This window comes from Caretta caretta, chromosome 8 (assembly GCF_965140235.1).
Source record: "Caretta caretta isolate rCarCar2 chromosome 8, rCarCar1.hap1, whole genome shotgun sequence".
Taxonomy (NCBI): domain Eukaryota; kingdom Metazoa; phylum Chordata; order Testudines; family Cheloniidae; genus Caretta; species Caretta caretta.
In genome coordinates this window covers 8,506,655-8,526,074 of record NC_134213.1, presented here as the reverse complement: position 1 = coordinate 8,526,074, position 19,420 = coordinate 8,506,655, and the positions used below count along the sequence as shown (strand labels likewise).

Genomic DNA, 19,420 nt, shown 5'->3' with positions numbered 1-19,420 from the left:
GTCCATAAATGATTTGTTAAACAATAGGGAACAGTGAACAAATTCCAGAACATCATCTCCTCCTCACAGACAGCTCAGAGCCAGAAAAATGGGCTCAATTTGCTGAATGAGTCATTGGGAATTGTGCCCAGCTTTTATTTTAGTGGTTCCAATTGCTGACTTAATTGATACCTTTTCATTTCTCTAGATTTGTTGCAGTCTTGATAATGGCATTTTGCTTGGTAAAAGGGAAGGGCCCATAGATACCAAACGTGCTGAAAACCTTGCAGTGTTAATATCCCTTAATCCTTCCTTCTGCTAAAGTCTTTTACTTGGTTTTATTTAATTCCCCATAAAAGCAGAGTTCCACCGAGGTAATTTATTTTCTGAAGACTTCACTTGGTTCAGATGTGAGAGTAGTGAAAAGGGAGGGGCTGTTCTGTCCTTCTTTAAATTAGGCTTGGCATGGGTCTGTTTAGAGACACCTCTCCTGTTTCCTCTTTGGGGTTGAGTACGATGGGCAACAGTTCATCTGTGCAGAATTCTCCTCAATTGTGACTACAGGAGAGTTTTGAAAGAGGATCGCTACTTGCAATCCCATGCCACCATCTAGTGGCAGAGTGCTTGTAAAGCTCGCATTCCAAAAGCATTGCATCTGAAAAAGGAAGAGATAAATGTGACACCTCCAGCTGCTGTCCTGTCAAATAGGGCCATTTGGGGGGTTCTGCTGGTGATAGGTGAGGATTAGCAGATTTAAATGTTGTGAGTTATAGATGTATATCCTGCTGTCCTCATTCCTGAAACGAGCTTAAAAATTGCACACTCACATTTGTTGCAGTTCATTATTCTTTTGTCATAGTATTTTGCCGTTCTATAGAATCTTCCCTAAGAAGATTTTAAAATGCTAATGAATTGAGGCTCACAACACTGCGGTAAGATAGTTAAACGTTGCTCTCCTCATTTTCCAGATAAAGAAGCTAAAGCAGAGAGACGGAGTCATTTTCAGAAGGGCTCCAGTCCAGATTGCCAAGGGTTCAGCACCCACAATTAGCCCCTGATTTTCAAAAGAGCTTCATTCCCATTTAGACCCCTGAGGGCCAGCTGGCCAGCCAACGTGCAGAGCACTTTCAGAAATCTGGCTACCAGTTATTTTGGTGCCTAAATACGTGCAGAACTCTCTTGAAAACCTGGCCAAGGCTGCACAGTATCACTGTAGCAGAGCTGGGACTTGAACCTAGAGCTCCTGAAGACCATTGTCCCTTTCTATGGTGCTGATTCTGCAAAGCGCTTGCTTAAGCATGGGCTTAACTTCAAACATGTGAGTAATCCCATTGACTTCAGTCTGCTCAAGTGCTTTGCTGGTCTGGGCGCCATAAAAATGATGCGATTGCTGCTAGCTGCAGCCATAAGGTAGTTTGCATGTGGCTGTGACTGACAAGTGCTGCAGCTCTGCTGTTGGGTGGTTGAGCGGGCTGGGTCACTGACAGATGATGGTTTTACCCTCCCCCCTGCAGCAGCAGAGGGGTCAGTCAAATTTATAAAACACATTGGATGTGTTAAGGGCTGACTATTTTAATAAATTGCCGAACTGCTATTTTCCCTCACCTTTGAGAGGTTCATTGGCTGTTCCTTATGTGATCAGAGCAGTGCATGAGGGGAGTTAGCGGTGTGACTCCTCCAGTGGTGTATGTTACACTGTGAAAGTGGAAGGGCTAAAGAGCACCCTGATTCCAGGACAAAAATATTTGCTTAGGGTAACCCTGATCCTGCAGTGCAATCCACGCACACAGACCCCTGTAGCCATGCAGCCTCCTCCCTGACACCAGTGGAAATCCACACCAGGGCAGGAGTCTGTGCTAGCAGATCAGGGACCGTAATAGGCTCTGCGGCTCCTCTTCCCCCGCTCCCCCTTACAGTATTTGGCTGTGGCTAGAATACAGAGGGGTGTGTGTGTGTAAAGATAAAAGACAGAGCATGTATGCAAAAAGCTGGGCTCCCGAACTATTCTGGGGCTCTGCATTGAGTGTTACAAGAAGTTAGGCCCCAAATAGGGTTGCCAATTTTCTAATCTCACACAACTGAACACCCTAGCCCCGCCCCTTCCCCAAGGCTCCACCCCCTGCCCACTACATTCCCCCTCCCTTAATGGTTCAGTCTCCCCCACCCTAACACTTTCAGGGAGCTGGGGCAGAGGGTTGGGGTGAGGGCTCCGGGGTGGGGCCAGAAATCAGGGGTTCAGCGTGCACAAGGGGGATCTGGACTGGGGCAGAGGGTTAAGGTGTGGGAGGGGGTGAGGGTGCAGGGTTTGGGATGCAAGGGGGGGTTCCAGTTGGGGGGTGGGGCTGAGGGATCCTGAGTGTGGGAGGGGGCTGCAGCTTGAGGCAGGGTGTTGGGGTGCAGGAGAAAGTATGGGGGCTGGGGTTGAGGGGTTTAGGGTGCAGTAGGGGGCTCTGGGGTGCAGCAGGGGGTTGGGGCTCAGAGTTGGGGCATGGGCTTACCTCGGGTGGCTCCCGGTGAGCAGGGCTAGGGCAGGCTCCCTGCCTGTCCTGGTCCATGCTACACCCTGGAAGCAGCCACCAGGCCCTCGGGGCCCTCGACGCTTGGGTGGCCAGGGAGGCTCCGTGCACTGACCCTGCCCCTAGGGCCAGCTCCGCAGCTCCCACTGACGGGAACCACAACCAACGGGAGCTGGGGGGGGCAGCACCTGCAGGGACAAGGGCAGCACGCAGAGCCTCCCTGGCCGCCCACGCGCCTAGAGGCTGCACTGTAGGGACCTGGGAGCCACAGTAAGCGCCGCCGGGACCCCGCACCGCTTCCCCAGCCTGGAGTCCCCTCCCACAGCCAAACTCCCTCCTGGAGCCTGCACCCCCCCCCATCCCTCTGCCCCAAGCCACCTCCTGCACTCCAAACCCCTCATCCCCTATCTGCACCCCAATCCCCTGCCCCAGACTGGTGAAAGGGAGGGAAGGAGGGAAGGGGGATGGAGCAAGCTGGGGCTGGGGAGGGGGTATTCGGTTTTGTGCAATTAGAAAGTTGGCAACCTGCCTGTAGGCCACTAACGATGTACAGCTCAGTAATTAAAACCCAAGTTGACCCTGCAGAGCAACTGTTGGTTTTTTGAAGTTTTATGTGTCGCTTTCACTGGCTTAAGCACCTTTGTAAAACATTTCACAGGGAGTGGGTTTGTTTTTGTGGATTTATGGAGCCAGGCCTAACTTTACATGCAGAAACAGCCAGTACATGTGTTTGCTATTTGTGGTTACAGTCTGAATGCAGAATATGCAAACAAGCTGGAGAATTCTGCCTTCAGCAATAATCTCTTATGCTAATGTTCCCTTTTCTTGCAGTGCCAAATAGCTTTCTGCTTTAATGCACGTAGAGTAAAGAGCTGAATGGATAAATCATCGCAAGTGAGTAGTCAGTGAATTTAACCCGCAGTTCTGTTGTTTCTTGAAGGTATTTGTTGTTTGAAATTATTTTAAGAAAAATTCTTCGTCTGGTGGTGGGCTGTGAGCCTTTCCTTTGTAAGGATTAATTGTTTGAAATGAGAGCAGCAGAGGTTAATTTTTAATGAAAGAGGTGCCGGGCTGTGAGCTGTCAAGCCTAGAGGTGTGCAGCTCTGGCAGGAGCTTACCTCTTAGAATCCCAGATTTCCAGTGCAAATGCTTATGTTTGAGGCTTTTCTGTATTTGCTGATTGCATGAACATTGCTGGCAGTAACCTGATTTGTTGTTCTCTATTATTTGTATTCTGAGAGCGGTCCCAACCGATATCAGGGCCCCATTGCACTCGGTGCTGTACGGACACAGAGCAAGAACTGGACTGTAAACTCTTTTGAGGAAGGGACTGAATAGAAAGCCAGAGAAAAGGTGGGAGAAAGGGAGGTTGTATTAGGCCCATGTTACAGATGGAAAGCAGAGGTCCAGATTCGCAAAGGTATTTAGGTGCCTAACTCCCTACCGTTGATTTCAGTGGCAGTAAGGTGTCTAAATACTTTTGAGGATCTGGGCCTAAATGACTTGCCCAAGGTCACGTTGGAAGTCTTGGCGGAACTGGCAACTGACCCTGGCGTCCCCGTTCAGTACTTTAACCACAAGACCATCCTTCTCATGCTCGCTTTCCAGGAACATACTAGCTAACTCAAAAAGGATTTGGGGGAGAGGCCACTGATTTTGCATTTGAACAAGTATGTGCAGAACCGTCAGGGTGGGGATGTGTACTGGCTCACACCTTTCCTAGTGAATGTCTGGGGTCCGCTTCTTTTTGGCTAGCTATAGAACCGACCATGGGGCCCAGATCCTCAAAGGTATTGAGGTTCCCAACTCCCATTGGCTTCCCTTCATCCCCAAATAAACATGCACGTGATGCATCATTTCTTTTTGAGTCAGACATAGCATGAATTGCTGTGGTTCTCCCTCTGGGGCACCTGGAACAGGGTACTGGGCTAGATGGACCTTTGGTCTGACCTAGTATAGCCGTTCTTATGTTAAAAGTTAAAAGTCTGCACACCACTTAAACCCTCTTATATTACATTGGAATGTTTTAGGAAGAACCACAGTCTTTTACTAGTCAATAATATTCCTGGGCTTGATTTTAGATCTGTAGCCTGAAAGAGACCATTTCTGTATCCCATCACTGAATTTTGAGCCATCAGATCTGTTTGGTTTCACGTTTGAAAGAAAATAATAAAAAAAAAATTGATATAGCAACATACAACCCATCTCCACAAGGCACTTCTTCTGTTTAAAAAGATCTAAAATGGTGTGAGTTTCTTTATTCAGGCCTGTAAATTACAATATACTGATTGGATTTTGCTCCCACTGAAATTAATACTAAAACTCCTATTGAGCTCAGTAGGATCAGGATTGGGCCCTAAAATAAGTAAAATCCCCAAGCCATTTACATTGTAAAGGCTTTCCATGAGAAATTTTACCAGTCTGCTCTTGTGAGTTTCAGAGGTCTTGATACCCTTTTTCAAATGTGGTCTCCAGTTTTATATGGGCAAATTCTGTGCAATCAGATACAATGTCTAAATGGCATAAGTTGTACCTTGCAAATAGTTGCACTGAGAAGCTCAGATGCTGGTAACCAATGGTTGCATTTTGGTTAAGAGCTGTTTGACAAGATACTGTCAGAATCTGGAAAATAAGACCCACAAAGGCCATGAAGATAATAAGTTAAAGATGATCTCTTTGCCTCTTGTGCTAACATCTGCAGAAGCCTCTGTTGCAGAGAAGAGCTCTGGGGCAAGTTTTGCAAGCTTTTTCTTTAGTGTGTCTCTTCCATGTCAAGTTAAATGCTTTGCTGCTGCTGCCCATGTCTACTGTATCTGAAAGCTAGAATAAAATTTAAATATATACCTCCCTGCCACTCAAAGAAAACCTCTGAGGATATTAAGTGAAAGTGAAGCTACAAGAGTTTCCAACTCGGGTCTCTGAGGGTACGTCTGCACTGCAATAAAATACCTGCAGGTGACATTTGTCAGCTGACTCTGGCTGCAGAGCCATGAAATTGCAGCGTAGACATCTGGGCCCAGGCTGGAGCCTGGGTTCTGGGACCTTCCCCCCCTTGCAGGGTCCTAGTGCTAGGGCTCCACCCAAGCCTGAGGGTCTACACTGCATTCTATAGCCCTGCAGTCTGAGTCCTGCAAGCCCAAGTCAGCTGACATGGGCCAGCTGAGGGTGTTTTATTGCAGTGTAAACATACCTTCAGTGCCACACAAACTGAATTTCAGTTGCATTAATGGTGAAGAAATCTGCAATTAAGTGATAAATTATAAAAACTGTAACTAAGATTTCAGTTTCAAGGAGGATCTGGCTCAGACACTGTTTAATGTTTAAAGGTAAAATAGTCTGATTCAGAATAAAATATCAACTACCTCTTTAATCTACTGTTAAAAACATCCTGAAAAGTGTTATGAAGTCCTGCTCCGAAGCCCGCTAGAGTCAATGGAAGTCTTTCTTCTGATTTTGGTGGCCTTTGGGTCAGAGCCTAAACTATATCAGATGCATACATTTTTGGGGAGGCGGGAACCAACAACTGGATTAGATGCACCACTGGATTGATCCTGTAGGGCAATTCCTATGTTCCCTGTGCATCTTATCCAGTAACAATGTGTGTGCGCTCAGGACTTCTCCAGCAACCCCATCCTGATCGGAATGAACTACACCTATCATCTAGGAAAGGAAACAGACACTCACTGGAGTCTGAAACCACCTGCTTTCCTCAGTACACCCACATCCAATGTTTCTTTGGACAAAATGAGTCAGCAAAGGGAAAAGTCCAACACTTTTGCAAAAGAACACAGACCTTTGAACTTTAATAAATTATAAAATTAAAAGTTCTAATTTGTATATACATTTTAATATACAAGAAATGGCTATTCATTCCAATTGTTGTGAAGATGTATGTATTGTAATTGAATGGCAGTGCCATACAGTTATTTAGATGAACTTAGCTAATACTGTGCATTGTAGGTGAATATATAAAGTATTAAATACACTATATAATAAAGTAAATCATACAGACCCTTTGAGTACTAGTAAAGCACCATTTATAGACTGTTCAAATATCTTAAAGCATTTTAAGTGAGTACTGAGAGAACCTAAATATTGAATGGAAGGTGTTAAAATCTGGACTGCTGAATGAATACCATGGATTACAGGAATTCTAAAGGGAATATCAGGTGAGTTAAAAATGGAAGTTGATTGGAGCCAAAGGAAATACTGTTAATTTTTAGGGTCTCTTTAAGATACTGAGCCGAGAAAGATTAATTTAGAAAATTGATCGGCTTGTGTTCAAAATCCGGATGCACTAATTTGGTGGTTGGATTTAATGGGTGTGGTGTTTGGGCCCCATAACCCTTAATGTCTATGACTGTATAAATACCTACCAGGAAATCCTTTCTCTTAAGGGAGAACACTGTTTCAGCTTTCAGATCAGACAGCCAGTGGCCACTACAGAAATACCAGATCTATAACTAACTAGATTTCTTTCTTTTATTCCTGGGTATTGTGTTAAATTGGTACCCCATGTGGTTACCCCATGGGGTTGTGATGCATCAAAAGATACTGCCTATGTGATGGTTAAACGTTAAAAGAACATGTAATAAAATGTTTTTGCCCAATTTATAGCTATGCTAATAAAAGTAGCAGTGCAAGAGGAAGCTGCTGTCCAAAGTTTAACAGGCCTGTAAACAATCCACATATTCCACCACATGAAAAGGAACAAAAGCAACCGTGGGCCAGACCCCAACTATTGCTTCCATGTTGGTTACTCTTAACCTGAGTGGCCCAAACCCTGAAAGGTATTTAGGTTTTTCACTTCTCTGTGAACTGGAAATACTACGGTCAGCTTAAAGGACTACAGTTCTTATGGCTGAGGGTAAGATTCTTTCTCATATGGAAATATTGTAAAGAGAAGGTGGCAGCCAGCTCTGTTTCACAGCGGGCTGGGAAAACCCTCTTTGTTCAGGAGGGTAAGATACTGGCCAGTGTGGACTAAAGAGTTTGACTTGTGTTCAATTGTCACTGACTTCATGCCAAAAAAAAAAAAAAAGCCTAAGTTGGAAAAGTGATCCAATGGAATTAAAAATAGTCCAAAATAAAGCACAGTGAAGGCAGAGTGAAAACTCAGTTCATAGAGCCTGAAAAAGGAAAGAGTTCTAGGTCAGAAATAAAGAAACTGTAAGGTCTGGTCCAATCCTCATGGAAGGTGATGGAAAGACACCCATCAACTGTTGTGGGCATTGGCTCAGTCAGGCCCCTAATGAATACCATATGTATAGTAGTACCAGCCTTGCTTTTTGTGGAGTGTGTTCTACTATACAGCATGGGCTTCTCTCGAGCTTGGTAAATCTGGTTTGTTTTTTGGTTTGTTTGATTTTAAGAAGTGAATCATTCTCGTGAAGGGGGAAAGTGTTGAAGTGCCAAGACTGTTTCTGAACTTTGGACTAGCTTTGAAACTCAAAATGCAGCTTGTGAGGTTGACAAAAGTTTCATCTCCAGAGCGTTCAGCCCTGGCTCTCCTATAGTTCTAACATAAGCCAGAATGCATCTAGGCATTTGCTACTTTGCAAACCATGGGTACAGGGTAGAGCTGTACAAAATGATACAGAAAAGCAGACACCTTCCCCCGCCCTGAATTTACTCTTTCCTAGGATGGGATGTTTCAGTGAAAAGGTGGCTTTTCCGTCAGATTCTGACACACAACATTCCACCCTCTCTATGAAGGTAATGGGCAAATTGTAGGGTAACTTTTGAGTTGTGGGGTTTTTGTCATGTATTTCTTCCTGGATACCCTGGCTTGCTAAACCTATTCCATGCACTCAGGAGCAGCAGAAACCATTTAAATATGTTCTCTCATGTCTGTATGTGAAGAAGGAAATATGACCCCAGAAGGTGCCAGAGGACAGTACAGGGCTGTTATCCATCAAAGCCACCAAATGAATTGCAAGTGTCCATAAACTCCTCCCCCTATGAGGAGTCTAGGCAAGGAAAACAAAGATTTGGGGTGGGGGATTTCTCCCAGACTATGTGCTGGGCAACACTTGGGATGCAGAGAAGGGGGTGGGGAGAAAGGGGTCACATGGTCTGTTGGAGGGAGAAGAATTTTGGGGAGGTGGAGACCTCCATAGCTCCAAAGCCTTCAAGGTTTTCCCACAAATAGGTTTGTCTAGTTTACTGCGTGACTGGATATGCTGTTTGGCTATGTTAGAGTGGGGTTTCTTGTTTATTGTATTGCCCTCACAGACCTAAAGTTATATGTTTAGGGTGATAAAGGGACAGAGGAGAGTATTCTTTAAGTTGAACTGTCACAACAGACCAGGGGAAACTCAAAAAGCATAAAATAGCTCATTTTTCTACAAGCTGTGAATTCGAACCTACCCTGCTTTGTCCTGAATCTAGATTTTATGCATAGCAGCTGAACTAGGGCTGTTTTAACTAAGACTTTTGGAGATTAAAAGTTGCCCAGTTTTTCCTTTTTGGAGCCCATGACTTCACTTTTCTATTTTATGCATATGCACGACAGCCTCTGAACCGGACTGTGAGGGACTGTCAGATTAAACTTGTTACAGGCACTGAAAGCCTCAGGGGCGCGGCAGCTGCATAATGTTAAACTCCCACATACATGGTCAGGCCTGCGCTTGGCTGCAGGCACCTAACAGACAGCCCAGGTCACACTCGGCAATGCTTGGGAGCACACAGGGAAAGGCTGTCTGCCTCATCTCTTTCAGTCAGCATCTCATGGCAGGGCCTTTTGACTGCTCTATGCAGTGCCTAGCACAAGTTGGGGGGGATTCTTAGTTGATCCTTAGGTGACAATGTAATAAATATGATTAATAATAACTTTGTGCCTCTGTTACAGGTGTATACAGCTGCTGGCATCTCCTCCTTTGATGGCACAAAGCATGCAGGTGCTGAGCCAAATATTAATATACCTATTGGGGTTGCATCTGAGGTGTGCCAAACTCACCCTAGGTATGAGCCATGACCACAGCTAGCAACCTCACCACTTTGAGCATGTGGTGTAAAATCACAACCCTTAGCTAAGGTAAAGTAGCTCTGGAATCATGAAAACTCACCCTATTGTCTTCAGCCAGCAGCTGCACCCACAGCTTCTTCCCCTTTCCTCCTCTCTGCACTGCCTAGCTTCCTTCATACTTCTCTCCTCCATCACAAAAAGAATGGGTGTGTATACATGCCCCCCCCACCTGCACATGATATTTTCCTGCTGTCTCTTTGGCCTTTTCTCCTCCTTGCCAAAACTGGTAGTTGCCCCACTTCTGTCCAAGCTTTTGGTAGACTGTATGCATTTGGGGATTGTAGAAGATAGCATTGTGGGTCAAACGTAGAACTGTTTGATATTAAGACCGTTCTTGACTTCATCTGAACCATTAATTCAACCAACTGACCTAACACATGCACCAACCCAGCCTGTTTCAGTGTTTTCACAATATGGACCTTTAATTTTATTTTTTGGAACCAAAAAGAAACCCATGCTTTAGTGGAACGTGCTCCCACCAGCCACAAGAGAAGAGGTCAGTGTAGGAAAAGAATAGAAGAGGCTGTGTAAGTATAGTGTAGACGGGGAGTGTGTGGATCTTTGTCCCCCTCTAGCAGTTAACTCCTTTAAAGAGGTTTCTGAGTCTGCTAATGCAGCATAGCTCCTTAAGCTAATACTTTGAACCCTGAAACCTGTGCATCTCCATTCCTGCAGATGCCATGAGCACAGGGATCTTACAAGAGTCTTGACCTGTAGCAAGCCCTGATGTAACTTCTGTCAATTTAGGTTGTTATATATGCCCCTATTATTTAATGCTTCTGAAGTGCTCAGACAGTGCTTTGAATTGATCTCCACACCTTCCCGTGAGGAAGTGAAGCTGATGGCATTATACCAGGGATAAAATTGGCCCCATTCTCTACTACTTTGTCTAATATTCTTTGTAAATTATTTTGGTTAAACCTTGGCTCTTGTCCTGTCAACAGTTTCTGGGCATAGATTCAGCTGCTGGTTTCAATAATGGCTACTTTTAGTGCTACCTCTTTCCAATCTAAACTGGGATACTTTGCAATGGAAGCTAGGTGAGCTATTCACTCACAACATTTAAAAGTAGAAATGGGGGCCCCAGCATGGACAGCAAAAAGTAAGTTGGGGTTTTCCTTTTCAGTGAGGAGGGCCTGGCTGCCAGGCTCAACATTGCATCACCAGCAACTAAGCTATGTAGCATATGTCCAAACTAGCTCTGCAAATGAGACCACCACCTTGTATCTTCTTAATTCAAGATCAAAAATTTGAATTGAGAGCATTTTGCCACCTCTCAGTTGCCTTTTCTATGTGAACTGGCAGTGTCAAGGCAGCCCTAACCCCTGCATATCTTTTCTATGTGAAATGACTGTTTCAAAGAGACCTTATCCCCTGGAAAATATTAACAAGCTTGAGCAGACAAGGGAAAGTCAACCCACTAGGCTAGAGCAAAATTAATAAACCCCACAAACACACAGGTTTTAATTCCCTACTCATACAGTATTCCAATTGCAAAACCCATTGAAGTCAATGGGAGTCTTTCCACTGAGCTTAGTGGTCTTTGGCTCAAATGCTCAGTACCTACTGTACACATTAATTTATCCTGTAAGGTGGCTGGTAACATCCTTGCATTATATAGAGACATTTGAAAGCAGGCATGGCCTCGCCAAAAGGTACAAACAACCACGCTGAATGTCTTCTACTTACGAGCCATCCAGAATGAGCTATGGAAAATGGTGAGGTTGCCCTCAGCTCTCAGAAGACATTACAGGGAAAGGAAGTACTCAAAGGGCTGTCAGGCTACTAAGCTCTAAGCACACTTGGTACTGTGTTTACATATAAGCATGATGAACAATGTTCACTTCTGCTGCAACAGAGCTGTCCTAAGGAAAGATTGATAACACAATGTGTTTCTTCAGAATGACATAACATTGTACCATGAAAAATGTTAACATACACAATTACACTTTCTTCATGAAGCACCAAAGGAAAGGAAAGGAAAGGAAAGGAAAAGAGACTCCAGTCATTTTAAGTTAAACAGAGTGTTGATAAAAGGTAGACTGAAAAGAATGTCAACTAAAACCATTGGGGATATTGTATAACAGGAGTTTAAAGTCTATGAAATAAAGATACTCAAACAAAAGATTAGGACATTGTCAGTCTAAATTGTATAGGTCCAGTCAAATAGTTAATCATTTTTATAGATAAAAATGCTTTGAAATTATTTATGGGAACATGCAAACTACTGGTTATCAGTTCTGAACTTAGATTAAATATGTGGTGTACAAAGAATCTCAAATGTAAGGTTCCAGTTAAGAAAGTTAGGTAAGTGTAGCCATGAGAATAGTTCCATTTAAGGAAGGGGGACTACTTACATGTTTAAAGTCATGCATGTACTTAAATACCATCCTGAATCTGGGAGTAATTTATTGTATGGTTTGATGCAATACTTCTCTTGATCAACTGGTTATCACTATTAAAGGCATGTGTAGGTAACAGACTCTGTTCTCCTCCCTGTTGAATGCAACTCCCATTAGCATTCCCTAGGAGTTATGCAAGGCATTGAGGAGTGAAAAGAGCCCAAAATCCATAAACCGGCTGATCTGGGCTAGGTAATAGGTTTGTGTGGATTCAGTGAAATACTGTACTGATATTGCACTAGTACGTTATAGCACCCTGGAACCCTAGCCATCAGAACGTTTCAACGAGCGTTATGAAACAGTCTTACATTCCTGTTTGTTTTAGGCTTTAGAATTTGGCATTTCTGCCATAGCACCGCTTTTTTCTTTCTCTAGTTTGTATGACATGGGCATTACGATGGTGGTGGTAACATCTCTATAAGAGAGAAAAATGTCGTCTGTGCCGTATTTCCATTTTAATGTAGCTTACTAATGGTCTCCCTCTTTCTTTTCTCAGCAATCAGCTCCTGAATTCTTTGGTTCTTTGTCCTTTCGTAATGCAGCCTCCTCCGTGGGATGAGGTTGTGCTGTGGTACTTCGTTGTCCAGCCCATCGATTTTATATGGCACGTCTACCGCATTAATTTCTGGGTGGTCCTCAGTTGCATTGGAATGGGTGACGTTTGAGTTGGAAACCAGAGGAGGACCAGCGGTAGCCTGCATGACAACCACCCCAGTTGGAGGAGTGAGAGTAGGCAGGAGATTCTCCTCAATGTTGTTCTTATTTAGGTTAGAATCAGTTACATTATTATCCTCTGTTATGTTGTTATACATATTACAGGACTTGCAACACAGCTTATTGTAACCAGGAATTGAACAGTAACGAGAGAGAACTTCCATGCGACAAAACATGGACTTGTCTCCTTGGCAACGTTCCCCTGAAAGAGAGAAAGAGGAAAGGTAAATAAATAGCACGTGGGGGAAGTCTTATCCTAGAAGAACATTTAAAGTCGTATCCTATAAAATCAGCAACAGATACACTCAGGCTTTGGCAATGGGGGTAGGGTTGGAAATACAAACTGGGCTGGGAATTTGACAAATGGACCCTTTTAATTATAGCAGGTGTAACTGAGACCCTAAATCCTGACACCATCAAACTCTAGGGTGATCAAAGCCAGATCTGAATTTTGCATGTTGGACCCATCTCTATGATAAATCCAAGCACCCCACCCCTTTCCCTTATGCTACACTAACGCTAAGCTGTGGCAGTGACATGAGTTCACTGCATTGTCGTGACTATAACAACCTTACTAATGCTATGTTGCTACTCCAGAATTCCACCTTAAGCCCGCAAATAGCTTAAGTCACAAATTTTACTCAGGAGCTCTTTATTCCTTCACTCCTTTTATATGCTGTTATGCAGAGTAACAGTGACTTAATTAAAAATGAGGAGGAATTAAAGTGTAAAAAGCCACTAATCTCAGCCTTGGGTTTACTTCTATATGCCTATATCTGAGCTTCAAAAAGCTGTAGTCTTGGCTGAGGCTGTATATAGCTTCTAATTTAAAATAATTTATATGGAAGTCATTTCTTGCTCAGCTGTCTAGCTTTCAGTCTGAAAGTGGTGGCATCTCCTAAATGGTTATCTTGCCTACGAGAACTGTGAAGACTTTGGAGCAAACCTTTTCTGCCTTTAAGGAGGAACTTGGAATATGGTGAGCTGTTTACACAAGCGAGGTAGAACTGTGCTAACTGACATTGGTGACTGGGAGACTCACTGCAAATCCCTGACTTCTGTAAATCAGGGAATGAAGACACCTAATAAAGATTAAACCAGGATAATTAATAGATGTTAAGGCCAGAAGGGATTATTTAGATCATCTAGTCTGAATGAGTCACAATGAATGCACTGGGCCAGATCCTGGTATCAGTGAACTGCATGTGGCAAAGTTTAAGATTAGGGGGGTTAGCCATATTCTTCTTCTTAAGCATTTATCCAAGTCTAGTCTGAAACCACTAAAATCCTTGTCTCCCCCCCCCCCGCCCCCCGGGGCAGACTGGCTGGGGTGCAATCTTTAATCAGTAGCTCTTAGCCAGTGGAAGCTAACAAGGCTGGGGCTTTCCACCTGTCTCCCTTTTACCCACAGAGGAGTCACTGCACGTCAGGGACAGCATGCTGTCTGTCCCCCCTGCATGGACACAGTTCTACAGGCTCTCTGTGTTCGTTCACTACGCTAGTTGCAGTGCCCCAGTACCTCCTGGTTCTAGGCAAGACAACAAACAGAATTACATTAATTCCTGCCACCTAAATAAACCCAGACTGGGGGAACATGCTGAGGAAGAGGGCAAGTTAGAACAACACTTTGAATGGTTAGTGACAAGTTATTTTCTCAGTAGCCACAATGCTGACTGTAACTTTATAAGTTCCAGGGCCGTCTTCTGCAGTAACCCACGAGCCACCTGTAGGTGAGAGTTCCTGCATTACCATGGGAACACAATCATACCTATTGACTAGTAATGATAATAGAAGTTGTTGTGAACTCTTATAGGACAAGATGTATAATTTCAAATACTTGCCTTAATTCACAGTATACCTGATTGCAGAATATACATAAAGCCACATATGTTTAGCATTACTGATACCATACTTTGCCACCCTTTTATTTAAGCGCTCAGCAACATTTCAGCAAATTACAGCACCACGACAGATTCAGAAATATTATGTGAATTTAGAAAGCACAGGTGTCAGCTCTTCATTCATGCTCAGTTAAAAATATAGGGAGTTATAGTGTTTAATTGGCAAACATATCAGTCTAGCATATGCTAATAACTATTCCTCTTGCTTTGAAAAGCTAGAGTTGATTGACAAGACAAACTACTTGTCTTTAAACTAACCCCTTTATCCATTGATTATTGCATTTTCTATAGAAAAACAAAAATATGGTTCTTATTTCAATTTGTCAGTTTATTTTCAGATGATAAACTGAGACAACAACCAGAAGGAACTCCTTCTTGGAAATCTGAGAATAGTAATTGAGTTTTGGACAAATTTTCAAAGCGGCTTCAAGCCTGCAGATGCAATTTAGTGTGTGCAAGTTTTTGCATGCAAAACTTAACATGATCTATAAAACTTTCTTCATGCGTGAGGCCCCTTTGAACATTTTGCCCTATGTGGCTTTAGTACAAGCTTTTCCAAATATATAGTACCTGTTGAATTTTCTGCAAGCTAACATTTAAATTTAGGTTCAAAAGGCACAGCCATTCTCGTCTATATATTATAAGAGTCAGTAGATGCCTCTTTAGAAAAATGCCTTTTTTTTTAGCAAAAACATGAAGTGATCAAGCATAAAAATTACAAGAGAATCAAATTCCAGTATCTGAAAAAGTTTAGCTTCATATTTTACATGAATAAATTTCCAAAACCTTGTAACTCATGAAGATCAAAATGAAATGTATATTATCTTTTCAAACCAAAATAGTCAGATGTGCTGAACTTTTATTTTATTTGCAGTATGCATGACAGACTGGCAGTATGACTTCAAATCATCACTAAGAAAAAAATAAGTCAGTTTCAAAGTCACTTTGGTACACATTAAATTGGTCTAATAAAAATATTGGAAAGCAAAATGAATTGGCACAGCTTTAATATTAATGTTCAATACATACAAAACACTAATAAAATATCCCTGATAAACCAAAGTGCATATAGACATAGTGCACGATGCCCAGATACCTTATTGCACCATTCTCTATAGCCACCCAGATCTTGAAACATCACTAAACATTTGTCTATTTAAGGTAACAGTCATGAATATATTTATACAGTTAAACACCAATTATTTTACATAACAGTATTCAGTGCCAGGGATGTGTCTTTGCTTTTTCACCTTGTCATGTAAATTATTAACATGTTTCCAGAAATTATCATATTAACAGCAAAATTTAAATATGTGATCACATGATAATGACAAGTTTGAAGTGCTACATTGCTGAAGAGCCAAAGATTTGGAAGTGCCACCTTTCTAAAGGATAGGATCAGTGGAATAAGGTAGCAATTTACTATATAACTCAAAGACTGGTGTTTAAAAAATTATATACTTCTACTATTACTTAATGTCACAAATGGTTTTATGCATAATGAATTCCAAATCTTCCAACACAAACACATAAGGTGAAGCAACAATGGCAATTAAATTTTGAGACATTAAATAAATGACCTTTTCTTTATGAAATGTACACGGCCTGTGCAAATTAACCTTTGATTAAATTTACTTCCTTCCAATATTTTATCATTCAAGTAAAAATGCTGTTTATGAAGGTTAACTCATGTTTCCAGTGTACTGTTTGTATTTAAAGCCGGATCTGGTACTTAATGCCATTACATTTAAACATTAAGGCATTTTTCTAAAATTTATTTTTTTTCCTATGCAAAAAAAAGCAATAAAAATTGAGGTAATTCTGTAGTTGTTCACACTGTTATGTTTGCCAGTTGACACATATATAGAACATACATACACACACACACACACACACACACAATCATACCAATCAAGTCAAACATGCATATGGTGAAAAAAGACCAATGGATGTAATGATCCTAAGTAGTTCAATGCTGAGCAACTTGAGACATCATAGTCAATGAAAATGTCATTGCCTCAACTATGTTTAAAAAAACACCACCAACAACAAACCTTTATAGCTTGGACCACTTACATTTAACAAAACGTAGGAAAAATATGCAAAACTCTGGCAAAATGGTATGCAGAAAAAAAGAACCTTGCAACTTTTGAAAAGAAAATATTCAGAACAGGTAGGAGTTTGAAGAAAGTGTACAGCACAATAGCAGCATTTAAAATATCAACAGAAATGGAGCTACTTGTAATAATAAGCTCTTCACAAAAACAAACAGTTATTAAATTAGGAATAGATTTGAGCAGCATGGGTAAGTAAGCAATGACACTGCAACGGAAAATGGAATGAACTCTTTCATCCAACAAACTACTCCAAAAGGAAAACTAGCGTGTTATGAGATTCAGAGCCTTTAGATAAAGGAGAACTTTAGCACTACAAGGTGTCATTATTGTGATGTGATCACATTCACAATAAGTTCTCAGTTTTGCTATCAAACTGAACGTCATGAACCAGTAAGCCTTTTTTCACCATCACCAACCAACAAGCAAACTGACCCCAGCTCCCTTTCAGAGGAGTGCAACACACTGCAGAGATCCTACTTCACACATCCAACAACTCCAAGACCTCTGCCATCATTGGTGCACGAGCTCCAGAGAAGAAAGACACTGCGCACCAAGGGCCCAGTGCGGAAAAAAGATTCAGCTGAAGATTTAACTTGGTAAAGTCAAGGGAATTTTCCATATATAGAGAGGAAAAGAGCAAAAGGCAAAGTCCACATTTGATGTGGCATGCATTTAAGGGCAAAGGCAGAGTTATAAATGGGTCTTTTACTTGAAGATATTTTCTGGATGGGATAATCTCCATCTGGTCTTGACAGCCATTGTATCATGTAGGTTTTCTTTGATGGATCAGAAACATTTCCTGGAATAGAGGAAAAAATGTAAGCAAAAATGTATTAACATTAGTAGCTTTACTATGTCATAACTGGATCAAATTGAACTGGCTTGAGTGAAAAAAGTAGCAGCGAGAAAGACTAGAATGTTGTTAGGTTGGTATCTTTTAGAATAATTGAATAGCTGATGTCTTTTTTTCAATTTGCTATTAATTAATAATTTGCTCCCTGGGTTTGGAGTGTAATAGCAAACGTGGAAGGAAGACTGAAAAGCACCAGTTTCCAGTAGCAGTATTACCATGTACTGCAGTCTAAGGGTCATCACATTTGTGTTTAACAGCTGCACTCTTTAGGATCTTTCATGTAGTACATGTAAGTGATACTCTTCTTAAGTCAACAGGCTAACTCCAAGGCCATATTTCTACTTAGCAAAACATCAGTACTATTGAGAACAACAATTATTGAATAATAATAAAGTTTAAAATGATACAATTTTATCATTTTTAAATGACCTCACAGGCAACATTTGCAAATGGCAAAAAAGCCAGTGAGGACAGGAACAAGCTCAGTGGACACAAATATGTGATACCTTGTTTGATGTTTCAAGGCTAACTCCTAAAGATGACCTGTCTTGACAGAAGTGACAGGAAGAGAGCAACAGCCCTGAAATGTCATTGGTGGGGAGATGGAGCAAGAAGAGGCCCACTTCCACATATTGCTGCTTTTAATGGGTACCGCCCCACCACACTCTGGCCAATCCCAAGACTTCTCAGAATCACTGGCACTGAGCAGCAGCAGTTCCCATAATTCCACCTTAGTGTTCTCTGGGCTTCTGGCCTGCAATATCGTAGCAGCTGGGTTGGCTAGTGTCCCATATCACTGCGAAATAATTAGGCATAGAAAGTATGCCAGCCACACAAACCACTTACAGGTCCACAATCTCATTGACACTCGAAACCCCTAACACACTTTGCTGAATACAAATTAATCTCTTGAATGAATGTGAATTCAGTTAAGGAGGGCTTCACTGCTTAACCACATTTAATTGAAATAATATTTTCAAAATTAGCAAAACATGCCAGTCACAAGAACAAAGAGCACAGTGCTTACTGGGGCATAGAGATAGTCTGCAGATCCTCATTGTTTCCGGTTTGTCTTCTGTACAATAGCCACTAGCATTGTCTCTCGTCCTGCACAAAACCTGCCGTTCCTGTGTGCCGTTACCACAAGTTACAGAGCACTGGGGAAAAAATGCACAAATTAGGCCTTGATTCATCTTTTGCACATGATTTATTAGGAATTCTTTTTGTCTTGGACCACAGTCCAGCTATGTAATGGTACATAATTTGACCTGACCACAATTATCACATTCATACTACAAGAGCATTCACAAACCCCTCCAACCCTGGTGAGAGCCCACTGTGAAAACACAATCCCTCCTTAGAAGAGCTCAAAGTCCAAGCAGCATATGAATAAGACTATATGCATCTAGTCACTGCACTTATCCTGAACTGTATTGCTTACAATTCTTATGAAAGCCACGAAGAAAAAAACAATCCTATGGCTCCTATTGGTATAGCAGAGATATAAAATCAAATGTTGTACCTACAGATACAGCTATACTTTGTAAATTGCTTCATAGAGAACCACCATGAAAGATAATTTTGATGTATGGTATCTTTTCAATTTGAGTAGATTGACATGTAATGCCACTACATTGCACTTGCATCTCTCCTTCCAGCTGATGAGCTCAGAGCACTTTACAAACATGAATAGATCAAGCCTTGCAGCGCTCCTGGGAAGTTGGTAAATACTTTACACCTGGGGAAACCGAGTACAATGAGGGTAAGTGCACACTTACAAAGTTGCACACTATGTTAGTGGAAGAGTCAGGAACAGGGAGCTTAAAATTCCCGACTCCTGGTACTTTGCTAGAACCATTGGCTCTGCTTTGTACCTAACACCTCTGTATGGAAAAAGTAGCACTGGAAGAA

At 42.1% G+C, this 19,420-nt stretch overlaps 1 protein-coding gene across 2 annotated transcripts in view; it reads right to left on the bottom strand.

Moving 5' to 3' along the window:
- Positions 1-6,268: 6,268 nt before the first annotated feature.
- ADAMTS2 (ADAM metallopeptidase with thrombospondin type 1 motif 2) overlaps positions 6,269-19,420 on the bottom strand; it is a 267,607-nt gene continuing 254,455 nt past the window's right edge. For both annotated transcript variants that reach the window (XM_075131260.1, XM_048861195.2), the window contains exons 20-22: positions 18,537-18,666; positions 17,366-17,455; positions 6,269-12,840 (exon numbers count right to left, since the gene is read on the bottom strand). In XM_075131260.1, coding sequence (XP_074987361.1) covers positions 12,380-12,840; positions 17,366-17,455; positions 18,537-18,666 — 681 coding nt within the window. In that variant the 3' untranslated portion in view covers positions 6,269-12,379. The remainder of the gene's footprint in view (positions 12,841-17,365; positions 17,456-18,536; positions 18,667-19,420) is intronic.